This window comes from Lipophrys pholis (genome assembly GCF_963383615.2).
Source record: "Lipophrys pholis genome assembly, chromosome: 7".
Taxonomy (NCBI): Eukaryota; Metazoa; Chordata; class Actinopteri; order Blenniiformes; family Blenniidae; genus Lipophrys; species Lipophrys pholis.
In genome coordinates this window covers 15,436,928-15,456,964 of record NC_137638.1, presented here as the reverse complement: position 1 = coordinate 15,456,964, position 20,037 = coordinate 15,436,928, and the positions used below count along the sequence as shown (strand labels likewise).

General features: G+C 39.8%; 1 protein-coding gene across 1 annotated transcript in view; it reads left to right on the top strand.

Annotated features, from left to right (window-relative positions):
* The window catches only part of ccser1 (coiled-coil serine-rich protein 1), a 127,636-nt gene that overhangs the window by 42,919 nt on the left and 64,680 nt on the right, over window positions 1-20,037 (top strand). The window contains exons 7-8 of the mRNA XM_080466718.1: window positions 4,332-4,506; window positions 10,833-10,910. Coding sequence (XP_080322844.1) covers window positions 4,332-4,506; window positions 10,833-10,910 — 253 coding nt within the window. The remainder of the gene's footprint in view (window positions 1-4,331; window positions 4,507-10,832; window positions 10,911-20,037) is intronic.

The following is a 20,037-nucleotide window of genomic DNA, read 5'->3' as shown; positions in this document are numbered from 1 at the left end:
TAAAATGGAACAGGAGGAATGCCCAAAACATGCAGACAAAGAATGCTTTTTAGTGGGCACTTTAAGAGCTTTCCTCTTAGTCAATACCTGCATTTCAATCATGTGACTGTGTGTCTGTAGTCTTGAGATACATTTGATATGATAAAGGCTTTGCAATCAATTTAAAAATATAATAGAATGTCTATTTCTATGTTTGTGTGAAACAAACATTCCCTAAACGTGATCTGTTAATTGTTGAAAAAAAAATGATTACAAATACCGTTTTCCTTTCTATTACATGCGTTTGGAGGCCATGGCCTCAACAGCATTTTGTCATGACTCTCAGTGCCAAGCAAGCTTCATCTATTACATTATTTGAGTGACGAAAAGCTCTACTTTCAGAGTGTCCACTGCATTTTGTTGTCAGCTGGTGTGGTATGTTGTTTGCTTTGTAAATGGAGTTAGTGGATAAAAGACTCGGTATATTTTTGGAGATGCACACGGGCAACAGAGGTTCAGGGTGTTTTAACATTGTCCACGCATGTGTTTGAGTTCCCAGTCTCCCATTATACACTGTGCTAAATGGATTTCACCTATTTAGCGCTTTTCCACTGCTTGAGCGTTCCCCGAAGTGCTGGACTATTCAACTATTCAACTATTCACACACACACACACACACACACACACACACACACACACACACACACACACACACACACACACACACACACACACACACACACACACACACACACACACACACACACACACACACACACACACACACACACACACACACACACACACACACACACACACAGAGACACACACACACACACACACACCAATGGAGGCGACTGCCATGTAAGACGATCAATCCATCCATTGGGAGCAATTTGGGGTTCAGGGTCTTGTTCAAGGACACTTTGATATGTGGACATCTTTTCTTGATATAATCTTCTTCATGCCTGTTACCGTTTTTGATTATATCAGTTGTTCGTCTGAACAAAGCTGGTGTTCCTGTGTTCTTGAATAACTGCTTTTGTGAAAAAAAGAAGTGCTAAATGTACCCATGAAGCAGTAGGAACCCAAGGTAATTGTTCATTGGTTATGAAATGGGTTTTTAGAAGTTATGATTTACTGCCCTGTCATCATCAGTAATAAACTACAGAATTACAAAACTGCAACTCTGCCTGTACAGACATTCAATTAAGCTGCAGCATTTTTTTTTCTAGGCATGTATTTGTCATTTTATATGTATGGGTGTCCAGGCAAGAGGTAACAAACCAAATAAGAAATGTAGTCTCTTTACTGTATCGAAGCTGTTCGAGCCTTGTAACCCAGGAGGAGCTTACCTTTTTTTTTGTTATGGGACTATTTTCCCATCTGGTGGAATATAAAGTAGCCCTATATCATTAGCAGTTAAAAATATGCTTGTGTTGAAGCTCTCTAATTGACAGATCAAGCGAAGTGGGCTCCAAGCAATGAATGACTATGAAGATACCATTTTATAGATAAGGTCAGTGTCAGTAGTCGGGTTGCTTAAATTGAGCTTTAGTGCTGCCTGGAAGGTAAAGAAGGATAAGAAGTAATTTGGCATTGAGCAACCCCAACGCGTTCTCTGCTGTACTTAGCACTGTCGGTGCTGAATGTTAGAGGAATAGCAGGGGCCATGCATCAGGAACGCAAAGACATTCACTGGTTAATACCTGTTTTTAGTTTAAGGGACAATTTCCAAATGACGCATCGAGTTAAAATCATAGTTCAGTTGATAGTCCCGTCTTGTATGCGTTAATGTGAGCTTATGAACTTACTGCAGAGAACTCGTCATTACAAGAATGTGATGACCAACAAGGTCATCTGCATGTCTAGTGCCCAAAATACGTTATGCACCTTTAATATGTCTGTTTTATTGATTATGAACCTAAATAAATTGGGTATACTTTGTTGATCCCTCTTGGAGAAACTACTACTCTTCATTTCATCCATCCTATTCATAGTTAACCTTAACGACAGACACTTGGAGCGGTGGCCTACAGTAAAACATTCACAGTGCTATGCTACTGAAACCCCAAGCAGTCAAATAAGAGTTGATAGCAAACTCAAGGTTTAGTCACTTACTGTATTTAAGAGTCTAGTCTGGTATAACGCTGCTTTGTGTCCCTGCAAAACCAATTTCTCTACTGACATTCCATGAAGAATTGTCATTTGAACAGGACTAATATATCAGTACAATATTCCCTCAAAGTTTCTAGTATTCACAAGGACATTCTAAAAACTAATCACGAATGGAGAGTTTTTTAGTGCTGTGGCTACACTCGTTCTTGAAGTAGGTAACCAGCCCCAATTGCTACACTGAGCCCAAAAAAAAAAAAAATCTCAAAAATAATATCTAAAAGCCAAAAAGGAAGTATTGGATGAGGTAAACCTCTGCTTGTGAGTCCTCCGCACTTCAAGAAGCAAACGCTTTAACAAGCAGGGCGTCACCTAAAGGCTAGGAAGGACGAGCAGGTATGTATTTAAGATTGGTAAAGTGACACTGACCACTCTAAACGAGGAACACCTCAAGAGCTGCAGTTCGCTGACATTTGTCCAAATCCTTAAATTTACCCTTTCCCCCCCTGCCTTTAATACTTTGGATTTGAAAAAATTTATCTTACTCTGCTCCCAACCACAGGATGTCAGTGGTCATAATGTTCTGTCAGCTCTGCGCAAGCTTGAAATTGATTGAAAAAGTCATTAGAAATAATTGTGAACTGGCTTTTCTTTGGATTTGCATGCCAACACAATGAAGTCATACACACTTTGAGGTATGGCGGAGGGAGCATCATTCAACACTGGACTGCTCCGCTGCCTCGGCTTCCCATGCTTGTCAAGCCATCCTCCAGGTTCTTCCTGAAGCTCTTTAGTAGTTGGGTGGTGAAGCAGGATACGGTCCTGCACACGGAAGTAAATTCGCTACTATTTGGCTTCAGGAACAGAGAAAGGCCACCTGTTGAGGTGGCTCAGTCAGAGCTCAGACCTTAATCCAATAGAGATGCTGTGAATTAGCCCCAAGAGAACCATTTAAAGAAGGCATCTTTAGGATATGGCTAAGTTGAATAGATCTGTACGGAATAATTGTCTAAAATCCCTACTGAACAATGCTTATATTGGATCAGCAAGTACTGAAAGTGCTTGCTTCCCATTAATGGAACAAAAAGAGATTTAAATAGTGATACAATTGAGGAAGACTGTTGTCAGCAGCACAGCAAAAGTTTTGGCACCGCTGTCAACTGTTGATGCTGTACCAAATTAAGATTAAATGTTCAAGCATTTCACAAGAGCACAAAGATTATGACTTGATGATGAAAAGTGATTTCAAATGTATAACACCTGACCATTTCAAATGGTTCACATTCTTTGTTTCCCCTGCCCTGTCCACTAGCGGAAAGTGTGTCACACAAGCACCCATAATTAGCCACACACAAACAGATACACATTTTTTTTTTTTTTTTTTTACAAAATAATAATAATGGGAATGCATTACTTGAAATCACAAATAAATAATTACAAATCCTCTGACATTAAAGAAGATCGGGGATGACAAGATGGCTATTGTTTGTGTGGGAGGGATCACCGTGTGCTGTTGGTTTTAAATCATCTTAAAACAGACTTATTATAGAAATGAGCACTCATTAAAACGTGGTCCTCAGGGGTTTGTGTGGAGCAGCTGCTATGTATCGTGACTGTTGCAGGTCTTGGTTCCCCCATGATCTTTGCTGCCCCATCTAATTTCCCCTGTGAGAGAGCGCTGCTGTGTTTCCGTTTCATTTCTCTTCACAGTGTAATATTTAAAGCCACTCAGGATGGAATTTAAATGGCATAAACTGCAATTTGTGGAAGAGTTTCGGTTAATTCTACAGACACAAGGTGGTGAAGATTAATGTTTTTCAATCTTCACATATAGTTCAGTAGAATAAAAAAACAAACAAACTTGTATTACATGACAGGTCTTATTATTATGCAGGCAAGTGTTGCTTTAAGAGATATAATCTACTGTGTTTCATCTAATTGGCGCTTATTGTTTTACATGCTGTCAACCTATTTCTCAGACCATGTTTGTGCAATTTCATTGGTCACACATGACATCATGGAGGACTCTGGGAACTACTGGGATATTCAGAAGCAGCCAGTAGCTTGACATTACTGTGAAATGTATCCTGTCCCCCATTCGTACACACCGAAGGTGATGATGAGGTTTCTTCTGGTCGATAGCAGCAGGGATCAGTGACGACGGGTCAATGATCAAGTTTTCACGCTGACTCACACCAACATTAAACCTCTGTTTCTTCTCTTCACCTCTCTTCCAGAGAACCCAGCCGTCCGACCAGCCTGCTGCCAGCTGACTGGAGCACAGGGCTGGGTTTAGTGAGGGACGATGAGCCCTTACCTCCGGGGCTCGAGACCCTTCCACTGAGACTAATGCAGCAGGACTGCACCGCTGTCAAAACCCTTCTTTTGAGACTGAGACGGACCCTGCAGGAGGTGGGATATGCACACGCAATGCAGCCGGCAGCATGCACTGCCCCATTCGACAACGGCTTATATAGGATGAATGAATTAAAGATGACTGTTGTGCTTTTAACGGTCACAGAGCACATAGGTTAAAGAAACCAAGCAGGCAGCCCTGCTCTTATCAAGTTATAAATGCATCAAATTGTTTTATATTGGTGAGTGTAAGAGGTTAGCAAACAATATGAAGCAATTTCATCTGGAACTGCCGTGCATGGTGCTCCTCATACAAATTTCTCCTTCGCTGTTTTAATCATCTCAATTTCAGCTCCATGAAATTGTGTCAGAGGAGTTGCTCTTCCTCCTTTAAAAGGCCTTTTTAATCATTTTGTTTCGTTTACTTAATGTATGGTGGAGGAAACTCAGAGGCCTTGTAAAGTGCCTGCTGTCATATTGTTTGCACTGTAACTGTGTTTGTATACATACAAACATGAATCCTCCTGTTTCAGACCCTTATTCTACTCTTTACGTACTTTAGCCAGCTTCAAGCCCAAGTTTTTACCCTGGGGCTGTGAGGAGATCTCAGTTTGAATATGTGAAAACCAGGAGAATTAAATTTGCAGTCTTAAAGATATGATTAGCTGTAATGGTCACTTTGTAACGCACTGATTTGCTGCAATATCGTCACATGATTAACGACAAAAACCAGGGGTCACTACTCACTGCAACCTTGTGCGGTAACACTTTGCCATTTTACACCATTAAAAAAAAAAAATTTAATCAGTTAGTGCAGTTGATTTTAAACATGTAACGTTTAGAGTTGTTTTGAAACATAATGTTTTGGTAAATATGTCTCAGGCTATTTTGGAGGTAATTTACACACTTTTATATAGGTCTGATGCACAATAAATTCTTTTGAGTGCACATTGTAATTTACACATTTTTTTTGTGTCGCCCAAAGTATGCTTCAAAGTTACTCTACCAGAATCCACATGGCAAAAATTTTACATTTAGGACCCAGCTGTCGTTGTTGACGTACATCTCTAATATGTCGTCAATACCTTTCTGAAGGAAATTCCCCATTACACTCGGAAAAACACGTATTTCCAGCATTTATGTTTCACAAAACATACCTGTTTGTGTTGGCATATTAGGCCGCAGATTCCTGAAGCAACATATTCGCACTAGAAAAACGATTAAGGACCACTTTCACAACATTTAAGACAATTCTCCTGGCCTGAATACTCTTTCTTTGAAAAATTGTGGCTTTTTTTGCGGGCTAAATCAGTAAAATGTTATGTTATGTTATGTTGTAAACATATCGACTTTGGCGTGATCGATTTAGGCAAATGAGCGTTGGAAATTTGTGTAAATGAGTGGTAATGGTCTTGTTTTCGTGTAATGGTTTATTCTCTGTGCAGAAGTGATGTCTTTCATGGATAGTATATTTTAAAGATTTTTGTCTGGTTGAGTAACTTGAAGGATGTTTCCTCATTCTGGGATTTAACCGCAGATATTTAAATGACTGCGTTGAAGCTGCAGTAAGAGAGTTATTGTGCCACGTTTGGGGTGACAGGAGTAAACCGGTTTTAGTTATCATGTCCTAGCACTTAAGCCATGGTTATTATTTACTGTTACATTAACAACAACACGCAAGAACTTCCCTCACCCAAAAATATAAATATATATACATTTATATATCATCAGCATACACATTGTACCGTAAAGATTTTTAATTCATGCTGCTGTTTGAAAGCCAGTGTCTATTTTTATATATATTTTATACATATTTTTACATATACTGAAAAAACTATGTTCATAATGATTCAACATGCCACGAGGAGATTCTGACATTACTGTAAGCTCAGGAAGTTGAGTTCAAAGAACATCCATTACGTGTGTCTGGCTATGGCCTTGTTGTGATTTGCATAGGTGACTGACCCTCACCGAATTCGAAAGTATCATACAGACCCACACTCACAAATCCAAATGCACAAAAAAAGCACATAAAAGGGTGGCCAGACCTTGCCTAACTATCCACCATTAGTATCTTCAACTAAGATCAAAGCTTGCAGTGAATTACGGTCCGCAGTGGCATATGTATGGCTTTCTCCTGATCTTGTTACTGTTCAGCTGTTTTTCTCACAGGGTGACCGTGAAAGAGGCCGGAGACATGGAAATGATGAAATGATAATTTGCGGGGGAAACACATAAACCAAAGTGGTGATGGAGAAACTAAAGAAAGCGTGTGAGAGAGAGGGAGAGGGTTCAGGACAGCACAACATGAATATGAAGGAGATACTCGGCCCTCTTTGCTTGCTCTGTTGTGTCATTAACTTGCAAATTTCTTTACCCTCCACCAGTAGATATAATCCATTCTGAAAGCTTTGGGAGGGTGATTCGATATGTATTTTGTCTTTGCCATTTAATTACTTGACCTTTTGATATTAAGCCTCACTCTTATGTTATATTTTAGTTTTTTTGTTTTGTTTTCCCCAACTTGTGGCTCCTGACTTTCCTGAAGAAGCCCCAAACTTTTAATTAAATTATGACAATCTTTCAGGTATTTCAATGACAATCATATTCTAGATTGTGAGTCGAGATAGTTTTTGTGTTGATAAGTTTTGTAAACATCAGGCTCTTGCAACTACAGGACAAGGATTTATGGCCCCGGTAACATGACAGTTTAGCCTCAAATATTCAGTCCAGATTTGTCAAAAACAACCACTCGGTGATATTCAGACAGATTCCTTTCGTGTTTCAGTCGTTCTTGTTGTGAACATAAAGCCATTATTACAGTAGGACTTGATATTTCACCGTTAATAGTACCACAGTTATATTGCAACATCCCAATGTGACATCTACTCCAGAGTTACACCGCATCCTCTGAATGGCTTCACCAATTAGGAGCTAGCAATGTGCAGCAATTTTGGTGGTAATATCGCATTTTTCAGACGGTAACTACATGCCCTAGGCTATAGCGAGGACTATACATTTGCCTTGGCAGTTAAAAAGAATGCTATGTGAACTTAATACGGCAAAGAAAAGAACAATATCTATGGTTTGAGCTCATATGCGAGTTGTAATGACACGCTCCGGCTTCTGTGTGAAGGTTTGTCGTATAGTTGTTTGTCAGGCATTGAAAGGGTAAAGAAACCATTAACAAAGGTGATAAAAAAAGAAAACGTTGTCTGCACAAATCAGAGGTAAATGTTTATTATTTCTCAGACAAGATGGATAATACATCATGTCTAATAAACTCTTGTGTTCATTGCACATCATATTGGTCAAATTAGCATTTTTATCCAGCAACCAAGCCTGTTTATCCTGTTGGATGCAGCAACACTGCTGAAATGCCACTGTCTGTGTGTTTGTTATCGTTTCAGAAGACAATAATTTCCATTTGTCAATGTCAGCCGTGGATTCCAGCAAAACAGTGATGTTTCATTAGTTTCAGTGTACACACGCAGTGTCTGTGACCATTGTGCTGTAATCACACACGCACCGTCAGGCCCTGGTGTCGATGACGCTCACTCCTGAGGTGGCTGCTTGACTTACGGCTGCGGCTCGTTCATGCTGCCCTCACCAAATAATTTCTGCAGCGCTGTCACATAGATATCTGTGGATATGATAAAAATGGATTTGAAAATGCTGTTGTTCATTACGTTTTCAGGCTTTGCCATTCGTCTCTGAAACCACCGTTAAATCCAGCTCAGTGACAGAATCGTGTCATAGAGTAGCTGGCTTATGCGCCACTCATCAACATCTCTAAAAGCTTGGGTGGACTCCCCCAACCAAGTTTGGTGTCTGACTGTGCATGGTGATGTGGAACAGAGACCCATCCCAAAGGAAAACCCACTAATAGCCAAGCGGAGTATCTCCAATTTAAACACTGCATATGCCAACCAACTCGCTAAATCGTGTGACAGTATTTTAAAATGCTTTCGCCTCCCCTCTATAAAAAGCAAAATGTCAATGAAACAGAGAGGGAATGGATGCCCCTGAGTTATTTGAAGGCTTTCACTTCTTTATTTAACTGATGTGTGGATGTGATTAAAGGTGCGCATCAAACTACAAAACCTGCCTTCCTTTCCCGGGCCATTCATCATCTGTAGACATTTAGTTTCAGCGTAGTGCAAGTCATTAAATTCACGGCTCCCCTGGCAGCCAATTCACAAATCTGAAAGGCTTTTTACTGAACCACATCTAATTGTGGGGACAGTTGTGTGTTCAGGCCTGTGGGACAGGGGTGACCTTAACGGCATTGTGTATGTGTAGGATGGAGAAAGAGAGTGGGTATGGGTGTTGGTGAGTACGTGCCTGTCTCTCCACATAGGGAACGGCATTGATCACCGATGACACATTGAGGGCCTGACGCCATAGCACACCTATAATTCTGATAGGGAGGTATGCTTCTTTAAAAGGTCAGCCAAACCAATAAAGCATAAAGTTTATGCTGTGCAGAGATTTGAACTCCGGTGTTTCTCAACGCTTTCTCTAAAATCGGAGAATCGGCCAATGATATGCACATACTATTAGACTTTGCCCTAAAGGCATGTTTTTATAGCGTGTTGATTGAAAGTAGAGCCATTTACTCTGAACAACAGAGCTGTTGGTTTGAATACAAAATCTGCAGAAGGGCAGCATGTCAAAAGAGCCAGACATTACTGGAAACTCAAGTGTGTTGAACACATTATTCTCTCATACTTCACTTTACCTTCGCCCTTGTCTTGACTTCTGTGATGTTTCTTGTCGCGTCGTCTTTGCGTGTGCTGTCATGTCCTCACTGTGCAGCATTATATCAGTATCAGCAGTCCTGGCACGAGACATGATTTCATCCTCTCTTGCTTTTCCATCTGTCCTGTCATGTGCCCCCACAGGTGACATTTAAAGCAGTGTCTCGTCGAGTCTGAGGGGCTGCGTTTCTGCATGTTGGTCTGCGTGTCACAGAACGTGGATCCTTGAGCTCATGAATGTTTGCAGCTTGCAGTGTGTGTGTGTGTGTCTGTGGGGAAACACCTGTGCTGAGGACCTGAGCCAAAGTTATTATAGCTTTACCAACAAAAAAAAAAAGTGCAGTAATTACATGAGAAACCAGGATGAGATGGAGTTATCGATATAGACTTGCCATAAAGATGGAAATTGCATCTTTGCTTCCTCCAAGTAAACAAATGCATGGGCTAAAACTATGTAAATGAGCAGTGGTAAAGTAGCAGTGACTTTGCGGTGGGACCTTGAGATCACAATCCGTCCATACACCTGCCTGACCCTTTCTTGACTTTCAACTTCAGTTAGGACTTTGCATCATCATTTTGTCTCTATTTAATGGCTAACTAATAACTAAATAATAAGAAATCTGATCACAAAAAAAAAATATTGTATTAGTAACAATAGGAGGAAAAAGGCTGCTTATGTTTTTTGGGAAACTGTATATAGATAGGAGATGAATCAAGATTGAGTTCTATCTGCTGACATGAAGGGGCTATGGTCAAAAACCAATTACAACTACAACCAGCCACATAAGTGTGTGTAAAATATATTGGCTTCTCTTTATTTATTAATTTTTTTATCTCATTGTTTACAACCAATTTTCTTTGGGGAGGGAACAAGAAACAGATCAGATGTTCCATGAGTGCATAGAATTTGCTACTTCAAAAACTGTTGTGATTAAATCATTTTGATTTATGTGATAAAAGTATTTGCGGGAAATCCCCTATTATCGTTATCGATACTAGACCATGAGTAGACAAAATAGTTTTTCTTTTTTTGTTTTTTTTCTCTGGGAGCTCCTGTCCCATATTTGGTGAAACTAAATTCCCCATAAGTCAAGGAAAGACAGCTTTATTTGCACAGCACATTTCATCAACAAGGCAGGTCAAACTTGTCCAGCTGGCAAGATAGAAACTTATGAAAAAGATAAATAAAAACATGGGAAGAACCTAACAGCACTAAAACAAAATAAAATGGTAGAAATGGTAATGTGAGTGTGTGTGTGATTGGATGTCTCTTTCTTTGCCCTGTGATGGACAGTCAACTTGCCCAGGGTGTATTTTACATAGTATACAGAGTAGTATAAAACATAAACTAAGTTGTCATGCAATGTGTTAATCATCCAGAAATATAGCAATCTTATTATGATTGTGACCGTTTAGACTGTTTGCTTCCAGAGACTGAATGTGCCGGCTTGACACAGTGGTCACACACCAAACAGCCCCGTGGTCTAAAATTACAACATGCTAATGTCCTGATTACAAATGTTTCACCTGGATGCACACGTTTGCCATCAAAATGTGTTTCATTCCTCATGTTGTCATCACAAACGTTACCTTGATGTTGTTCTGTATATTTGTGTTTTGCAGAGCACAGAGACAAGTCCTGCCACCAGCCTCCAGTCCCTGCCCATTAGCCCTTGCAGTGAAAAGTCCCTGCCTTTTAAGGTATTTTGAATCATGCCATTTTATGATATATTTTTTTTTTTCTTTATGCATCTGGACAAAATGAAATTCCTTTATTTTTGTTGAGCTGAAACAGCCATGGCTTTAAAAGTCACAATTTCTGCTGTTTAAAGTGTCTGGTGTGACTTAAAATAATGAAAAACAACAATAAAAGTGTGTAGTGTCGGCCAAGTATAAATGTTGTGTATTTGTATGCTGCTCTGCCTCTGTTGTTGTTGTCTCTTTTTTGTAACTACAGATCAAACTAAACACTCACACAACCTTCAACCACACCGAGCCTGCTAGTTTAATTAAAAGAGCACAGCAGTCTGCCTGTGATCAAAAACCTACCAGTGAATCTTCCTTTGATCCACGCATCTCCTCCAGTTTTACCCTTATCAGAACAATTAAAAGCCTTTTTTTCCCCCCACCAGCTTCTAATGAATCATAAAGAGATCAAATAGGAAGAAAGAGAGCAGTGGGGCAGGTCAGGTGAAGGAGAGGGTAATATAAAGGAGAGAATGGCAAAAAGAGTAATGAAAAAAACAAGAGAGGTGGGGATAAATTGAATGAGAGAGGGGCAAAGAGCTTCACTTGCCTTGACAGGCTCCGAGACCCCCTCTGTCAGCCGAGTCCATCAGAGCTGTGCGGCCTGGACGAGATTTATGAATCTCTGCAGGGAGCGTGCGCGTTCGTGTGCGTGCTCGAACGCTGGGGCGCTCGGGATTGTGTGAGCGAGGTTTAAGTTTACCAAGGGAGGGCTTTTGTCAAGCTTTTCTCTGGGATTTAGTCGAGTCACCGCGGAGTTCTTATTTGACTGGCCGGGGAGAGAGAAGCCGTGAAGTCCTAAACTCATCATATTCTCCTCTCGTGGTGTTGTGAAGTGCTCCGCCTGTTCCTTCCACATATAGGGATGTACACCCCAGTAAAAAGCTCTGAATTGTGCTTCAACAGATCAACTGCTGACTCAATCCCAACAATAGGATGGTAGTTCATCGTGTAGATTGCTGTTTTATGTGTGTTTTGTCGGCTATTTTAACGTTGGATGACACACGGATAAATTTTTTTTAATTCCGTCATCACAGGGTCTTAGCGTGCATCTATGTGTTTGTGTATGAGAGAGGTAGCGAGAAAGAGCAAGTGTTTGTGAGTACTTGCCCTCTTTATTGACCTACATGAAGTGTCAGTGGCAGCTGGATGATAAGGAAAAAATTTCAAATGTAGGGTGGGACACAGCGTGAAGACAGAAGTTTTGGCTCCAACGCCCTCATGAACAAATGTGCAGATGGACAGACGGCAAGGTGGACAGCTTGAAAAACTGGGATCACAAGGAGTGGTGTAATTAGGAAAGAGAAGGGAAAATGAGATAATTATACTGTCAAAACCATAGCTATCTACTTCAACTTTCAGACATCGCCAGTAACTATTACATAATGTAAGAATGCTTTCAGAAAAAGTTGCAGTTCAGCATTTTCTGAGCACATTTGGAAGAACAGAGAGGCTACAACATGTTAATGATGTCACACACATTTTAATAGTTTGGTTACAAGGTCACGTTTAAAATTTCAACCTAGAAGATTGATTTTTGTCCATTGGGTGGCAGTGGAGAGCCTGGATTGTAGATTTTTCCGTCAGTTTTAAGATGGTAGTTGCCACGAGTTTCAGTCATTTTATCTACTGTTACAACTGTAAGTACCCAAACTTGCTTCAAACTGTCATGTTGGACTGAGAGCGCACTTGATTCTTGAGGGACTCAATCAATTTGTGGCAGAAAGTGGTATTACAAAAATGGACGCCTTGGGGCTGATTGGCAAGTTTACGAACCTTGCTTTTAAATCCCTACGGCACAATACATATCTTCCAAGTTGCCTGAGCTGATATTTTTTTTTCACATTTTAAGACTATTTTCATTCTTTATATTGACATATTGCACATTCAATGTGAACAGCAGTTCATTTGTGCAGCTATAAACAGTCATTCAAACTCACATACGCACCAAACAAGCAGCCCTGGGATTGTTTGAAGAGCAGATCTCTGTTCACTTCTTAACAAACTGCAATTCAGTTAAGCTGAAACATGAACATCACGGACCAAAGATCCCTAAATGTACCAAACACATAAGATCATCAGAAGTGCGGTCTTGGTACAACAAATCACCTTCATTGCGTGCCATAGAGGAATTTCTGTCTGTACTTAGAGTCCTTTATACAATTTTTGTAAGCTCTCAGACTGTAAAAATATCAGCACAATACGTCCATGCACACAGACTCGTAATCAGCTCTGCACAAAGCATTGGTGTGGAAGTTAGATTGTAAAACATGGGGTCACAATAGTCAACTCTGTTTGAATAGTTTTTTTTCTTTTTTTTAAAGCTCTGACCTTAACGGTTCAGCGCAGATCGGGAAACAACAAGTATGAACATGTCCTCAGAACCTGAAATAATAAGTTCATATGTTTTTTTTACACAGACCTTTTGCAAATCTATTGCTGACAGTTTCCCCCCCCATATAAGTACTTTTGTTATATATAAACATGTTTGAACTGAACATCAAGGCCTATTGTTGACTTTGAGAACACATATAGCCTCCATTTATATTGCACCTATTGAAGATATTCTGAGAGCAACTGGCTGAGCTATTTCTGCAACTTATCAAATTAGAGATCATACTGGATATAGAAGATCTGTAAAAAGAAAAAAAATAGAGTATTGCTTTTAAACAGCATGAAGCAGATTTGTTTAATGTATCTATTAAAATGCACCTCTTGGTGGCTTGATTGGAGGTTGATCCTGAAGCAAAGACTGAGCAACAGAGGAACCGGCGGCAACTCGGAGATTGATGTAGTTAAAGCATGGGGAGGAAAACAGCAGGAAGTGGAAAAATTGTGCTTAGACAGAAAGAGGGAGTGTGTGCATAGAGAATAGAATGAGTAAGGTGGTGGGAGGCAAAGGCTGACCTTTTGACAGAGCTGTAGGCATGGAAAAGAACTTAAAGATAGAGAGGGCATATTGCATGAGAAAAAAGTTCTGATGCTAAGAATACAATGTGCCTTTTCTGAGAATGGATAGATTTGGAAGAAAAAGAATGAGGGGGGGAGAGGGTGTTGGAGTTTTTAGTTGAACCCCAAAAAAGAGCACATTCAATTTTATGACTTCAACTTCGCTCAAAATGGTTAAAGTAAATCGAGGGGTGCAGAAGATGAAGGTAAATAACTAGTTTGAGGAAGAAGGCAACCGAGTGACAGGGTACGGAGGTGGAAGGAGAAAAGGAGGGAACGAGGGAGGAGCGAGAAGAAGAGAGCTTGTCCTGGCACACCAGAAAGCGATTCTGCGGGTGTAAAAATAATCTACAGTAGCCACCTGAGAGACTGCAGTGTCACAGTGCGCCCCAGTTTCATTTAGAACCGTTGCGTATGACACGATTTTTTCACCAGATTCTGTCCCAGTTAAAGTCTACTACTGTATTTTAGAAGAAAGTGAAAAGAAAGACAAAAAAAAACAACAACCCAGACCCTGAGTTTCTGGTAGAGGTGTATTCCAAGTATCAGTGTGTTGATAGAAAGTCCAAAACAGCAACTTTTGGACCAAAATGTATTGAGATTTGTGTACAATTGACCTTTGTTTTTAGCAAAACTGAGGACCGTCTTTTTATAGAGAAACATTTTTCATTGTGTCAGATGCTGCGTAATTGAAAATTAATAATGCATTTTTTCCTAATGACTGTGATTTTATAAATATAGACCATTCCCCGGAGTAACGCCACGATTGGAGAATCATTAGAAAGACGCGTGTGTGCAGAACACCATTGACAGGTATCGGTTTAATGAGCATGGGAACTACTTGTGTGTCTCTCCGGATGACATGTAATGCACTCCGAACGTGGTTATTTTCTCCAGCACGCGCTGTGACAAACTGAAGTGTGTTAATGTGAGAAAGAGACAAAAGATATAATCAAAAACTTTGCAAGGATCTAATGTCCTGAAAATCTAGATTTTCTGTTGAAATTTCTGTTCGTCCCATATCAGAGTGCCTGTAATTTCAGCCCTTATGATAAAATCAAAACCCTTTAATAGAGAAATTAGAATAGGCCTTTGACGTCTCAGATTATTCATTTAATCTCACAAAGCTGGTTCACTCTGAGGCTGACTGCAAGAAGGAAAGTCGGACTGATAGAGAGAGGGAATGGGGAAAAAAAGTTGTTTTTCCTCAGCCTAGAAAGCCCCCCCTGTCCCACCCTCAGGCTGTTTCACAACTAAACAGATGTGCTTCCGAAATAACAGTCCGTGACACCTGCTGATAGGACTAAAAACATGATTCATAATGTGGGATTTTTCTAATAGCTTCATTCTTTACGTGTGCTTCAAACCTTGGAAATACAGATCCATATTTCCTTTACCACAGCATGCATCTCAGGAAACTGTTATTTATTTTTTTTCTTCTTTGTTTTCTGCTCGCGATTTTAACGTTCAGAAAAAGTTGTATTTTATTTTTTTTTAGTGTTTTTTTAATCACTCAAAACACACAAACTGGAAATTCTACCGATTGTATTAAGCATCGAGCCCCTGGGCACAACTGACAATTTGAAATCTAGTTATGTGTCAAGTTGCGCTCTTTGCATCCAGCCTATAGTCGCCAAATATTTAAATGATTTCATAATCACAGGAGAGTCTGTGAGTTCCTATCTGAAGAGCATAAAATGTAATGGGGGTCCAATGTTATACTCCATTTGAGCTAATTGGCCTCATTTTATAACCCTTTACACTACATTTAATAGGTCTCTGAGATAACTGTAGACATAAGGCACCTAAGTGGTTCTTAGTGCATTTTTGGAGGTCTCAGAAGGCAGATTAATTCAAATAGAACTGGTCTAAAAGGTTTCTGCAGCGGAAATCTTCACTTTTAAAGCTGAATCATTGTATACTTATGATATAATGGTGGCCCTGTACTTGACATGCAGTGGAATGCAGATGGCAGGGGTCACAGAATGCATGACCAGGTTTTAATCATGCATGCAGGTATACACTGACTGCTTACACACAGGAAAAAGAAGATTTCCTGCACCCTTGTTTAATGTGCTTTGGTTTTGTAATTTAAATGGATTAAAAAAAATAAGTACTCAATGCTGACAGTAGATTTGGACTTTTCTGTGCCTGGGCTTCATTTGGCTATAGCAGTCTGTATTGTGGTTACTTATGATGTAAATCAGTGATCCAACCTTTCCTATGAAGCATTTTGCATTTTGGAAAACAAAGAAAAAAATTGTTGAAGGCGGGATGATGATGTCTTGTTAGTATTGACTTTCCTCTCTGTAAACGGACCTCTCATTTCCCAGTTGTCATTATCATCCATTCAAAGTTCAGTTAAGGATTTTTTGTGATCACGTTGTTTGTTGTTCTCTGTAATTTCAAACCTATAGGTTTTCACCGGACTCGACAAACAATTGCCCACAACAGTGAAACTGCTTCCCCCTGGCTTTAAAATCTGGAGAATACTACAGACACATTAAAATAGCAGCTTGAAGTGAATGTTTTTGGATTATAGTTTCGAGGTTTGTCTGTGTCTCTGCTTTGAAAAAACTTTATTTTTATTTGTGCTGCTTTCCAAACGATTCTCAAATATTTTTTTTTGAATGTTTTTACAACATTGTTATTGTTAGATACGATTGTAGCCTTAAATACAATGAAATTATGGGAAAAGTGCAGTCAAAGTTAATATTTACTTTCTCTAGCCCCTTTCCCAGGTTTTTGAACTCTCGGGTTCTGGATAGATGTTTGGGACATTGGTAGACAGATAACGAGAAGGATTTATTTAATCATTTTATTTTTATTTCTCACCCCTGTTCCCTCAATTTCAAGAAAAAGACAATTTGTTAAACAAATTGAATGGAACAAGCTGTTGAATTAATATCTACAAAACCCTCACACTCAGTCATTGTGTTTCTCCCCCCCAAAAAAGTTACCAAATTAAATAATTTCTGCTAACAAGGGGAATGCAATTCATCTCCATACCCTCTTCAAACCAGCTGCTGATTGCAAGCATAGAGGGGCCTCAACCCCCATACAAAATCACATCTCTTTTACAAAAGTGGATGCACTCCAATGATTTTGATCAGATTTATCCCCACTGAGGCCGTTCCAATCACATTAGAAATAAATTCGCATGCCCCACTTTTCTCCCGTAGCCTTTTCCGTTCGATTCAGCTGGGAAAAAATTGGTTGAAATGCTACCTGATGGGTGACTTAATGCACTTTGTGGTGCTTCTTTGAGCAAACAAAGCAAAGTTTCACATTCCACTTTAGTTTTTGTTTATACTTTAAAATGAATCTTGCGGCAGGCTACACCGGAGTGCACTGCAATGCATGGCTTGGCCATGTTGGTGTACATAGTTTCTTTCTCACATTTTTAGAATTCTGTTTTTCTTTGGCTTCTTATATTTATTCAACTCCTCCTTTTTCTCTCTTCTGACATTTGTGTCATGTTGTTTGACCTGTAAACAAACTACAACACTGTATGTGTCAACCTGAATTTAGTCTCTGCCTTCTTTCTACCATTTGAAGCAAGGTTGCTGTAACACATGAACTCTCGTGCATAAACACAAGCACACACACACACACACTCACAAACACAGAATGCAGAAGGATACCCACTGTGTGGTTGTAGTCAGGCAGCTCATTTCAAACAGCCGTCATTGCTATTAGTGTGAGATTAATTTTAGAGGCTGACTAATGTAGTAATTGTCACAGCATGTTTTTTTTTTATTTGTTCCCATCCAAATCTCATGTTAGTAATTTATGTGTCGTGTGTGAGTGTCTGTGTGTATTCCTGTGTTTTGGCTGTCTTAAAAAAACTAAAAAATATTATCTGTAAATATTGCTTTGTCGGTTGTAGAGGCAAAGAAAGAAATTCACCAACTCCAGGGTTTTGTTTTTGGTAATTGCTCAACCCCCCCCCCACCGAGTGGAAAAGGTATTCTTTTATAGATTTTATTACAATGGACGCACAGCTTTCAATTTTATCTTCCTTGACCATTACCTCCAGCCTAGGTAGGGCGCCAACACACAGCTTAACAGCAATTAAAACAGGAAAATGAGGAAGCCAGAAAACCCAAGCATCCAAACTTTTTCAGACCCGTTGCAGGTCTTTTTTTCTGTATTTACTTTTATAATTCGGAGGAGGGGGGGGGGATGAAATATGGCCACCATTTCTGCAGCTTAGGATGGGAAAGTGTTTATTGAAATGAAACGACATGTTCTCAGAAACATTTTCAAGCTTTTTCCAGTTGAACAGCATCTGACCCCTCTGACATCCCTATTGTACCTTTGAAATATGTTTTCCAAAAACCAGTTATCTGATATTCACACCCACTTCACACATCGATTGGGTTTCAGAGTTATGCTTTTGACACATGAATTTCTCGCACGTCTTTTAACTGCAAGTCTGTGAATGCAGACCAGATAAAGATAGTCAGCGCTGGGCGTTATCCCCTCATTCAAAAGTCCATCATTTCTCATCTCTTACTTATTTGAGGAGTTCTTCCTGGCTGCAGCCAAACGCCGGCGATGAAATGTTTCTTGGCTTTCTATACGCATCTCATTCTCACAAACACAACCTGTTCTGAATGCCGTGCAGGAATTTCTTCCAATTTGCCGCCGTGGTCGACTGTCATTCTGAAATGATTTGATTTTCAAAGATCAAAGGTCAGGGTCACTGTGACTTCCTGATTTCTTGTAATTTCAGAAGTACTTTGTGGAAATTTCGCAAATGTGGCACTCTGTCAAGAATACCTAAGTCAGGTTTTCAGGTTTTTTCCGATCACTGTGACCTCATGTTTGACCATTTTCTGAATCTGAAGATACAGAAGGTTTACATATTGTGAGTCCACACAGACACGAACGCCACTTTTGTTTTCTGACAGCTTCAACAAGCTATGATTATCTTTTTTCTTTTTCTAGTCAACAATATTCATCTCTTCATTATACTTTCCAGTAGTCCCCCCCCCCCCCCCCCCCCCCCCCCCAACCCCCTTTATATACATGCTCCTGCATCTAGATCAGTCAAATACAATCTGCCGTGCTTCCCTCAAACTCTATTCCAATACTGGAAACGGTTTTGCTTCAGTAATTCATAATCACTTTTGCAACATATCTACCCAGGAAACATCCCACACAGGCATTTTTTTTCTTACCACACCAGTAGCTTTACCACCAAGTCGTTTTGTATTTTTTTTTTCCATGTGGGTTTTTGTCTGGATTATTAAAGAAAGTGTTGCCGCTTATTTTCTTTTCATTAGGACAGGATATTAATCATGCCTTGCTGTAAAGTACACGTTTTTGATTGTCCATTCAATCAAGGCACAGAAAGCCGAACTCCGCTGGAGGCTACTTGACCATTAGCTGAATCAACCTCCCTCCAGACTCAACAAGTATCTCTCATGCAGATTAGGATTGTTTTAAACTTATATCTTCCCCATTTTCAGGTATTAAACAGTAAGGGGGTTTTGCATCCCAAGGTGGGTCAGTGGATTCATGTTTTTTTTTTTTTAAGTTTATATTAGGATTTCATTCATTTCTCTCGTGTGCTCGGTTTATACCAGTATTACATGCCTAAAACTGGGCATTGGAAAGAAAGGAAAGACTCATTAGGTCAGTAGTCTGTGACAGGACCAATACAAAGAGACAGACAAACATGGTCGTTCAAAACTACTGCCGTTTCAGAGAAACAACTGGATTTAACATGCATGTTGGGGATGTGGGAGAAAGCCAGAGTACCCAGAGAAAAACAACTCCGTTATCATTTTGCATCTTGGCACCATGCAGCGACGCTCAACATATTCCATTAACTTACCAAATCCGAGAGCTTCTATAACGTTAAGTGGAAGCATATCTTGTTTGTCAGTGTTGTGATGGGCTACTTTATCTTCTAGAAACAAGCGGGATAAGAGATTATCCCATTAAAAGATGCGTTTTGTTTAGAGAGTGGCTTGCTAACACTTCGAGTCGCAGGCACCCGCCCTTCTGTGCAGGTTAAAATCGAAATGTCACATTGAATGCGGTCGTACATTGCTCTAGTGGACTAATTATATTCCATTTTTGAATAACATAGCCCACAAGCTGACAACGTTTTTTTTTTTTT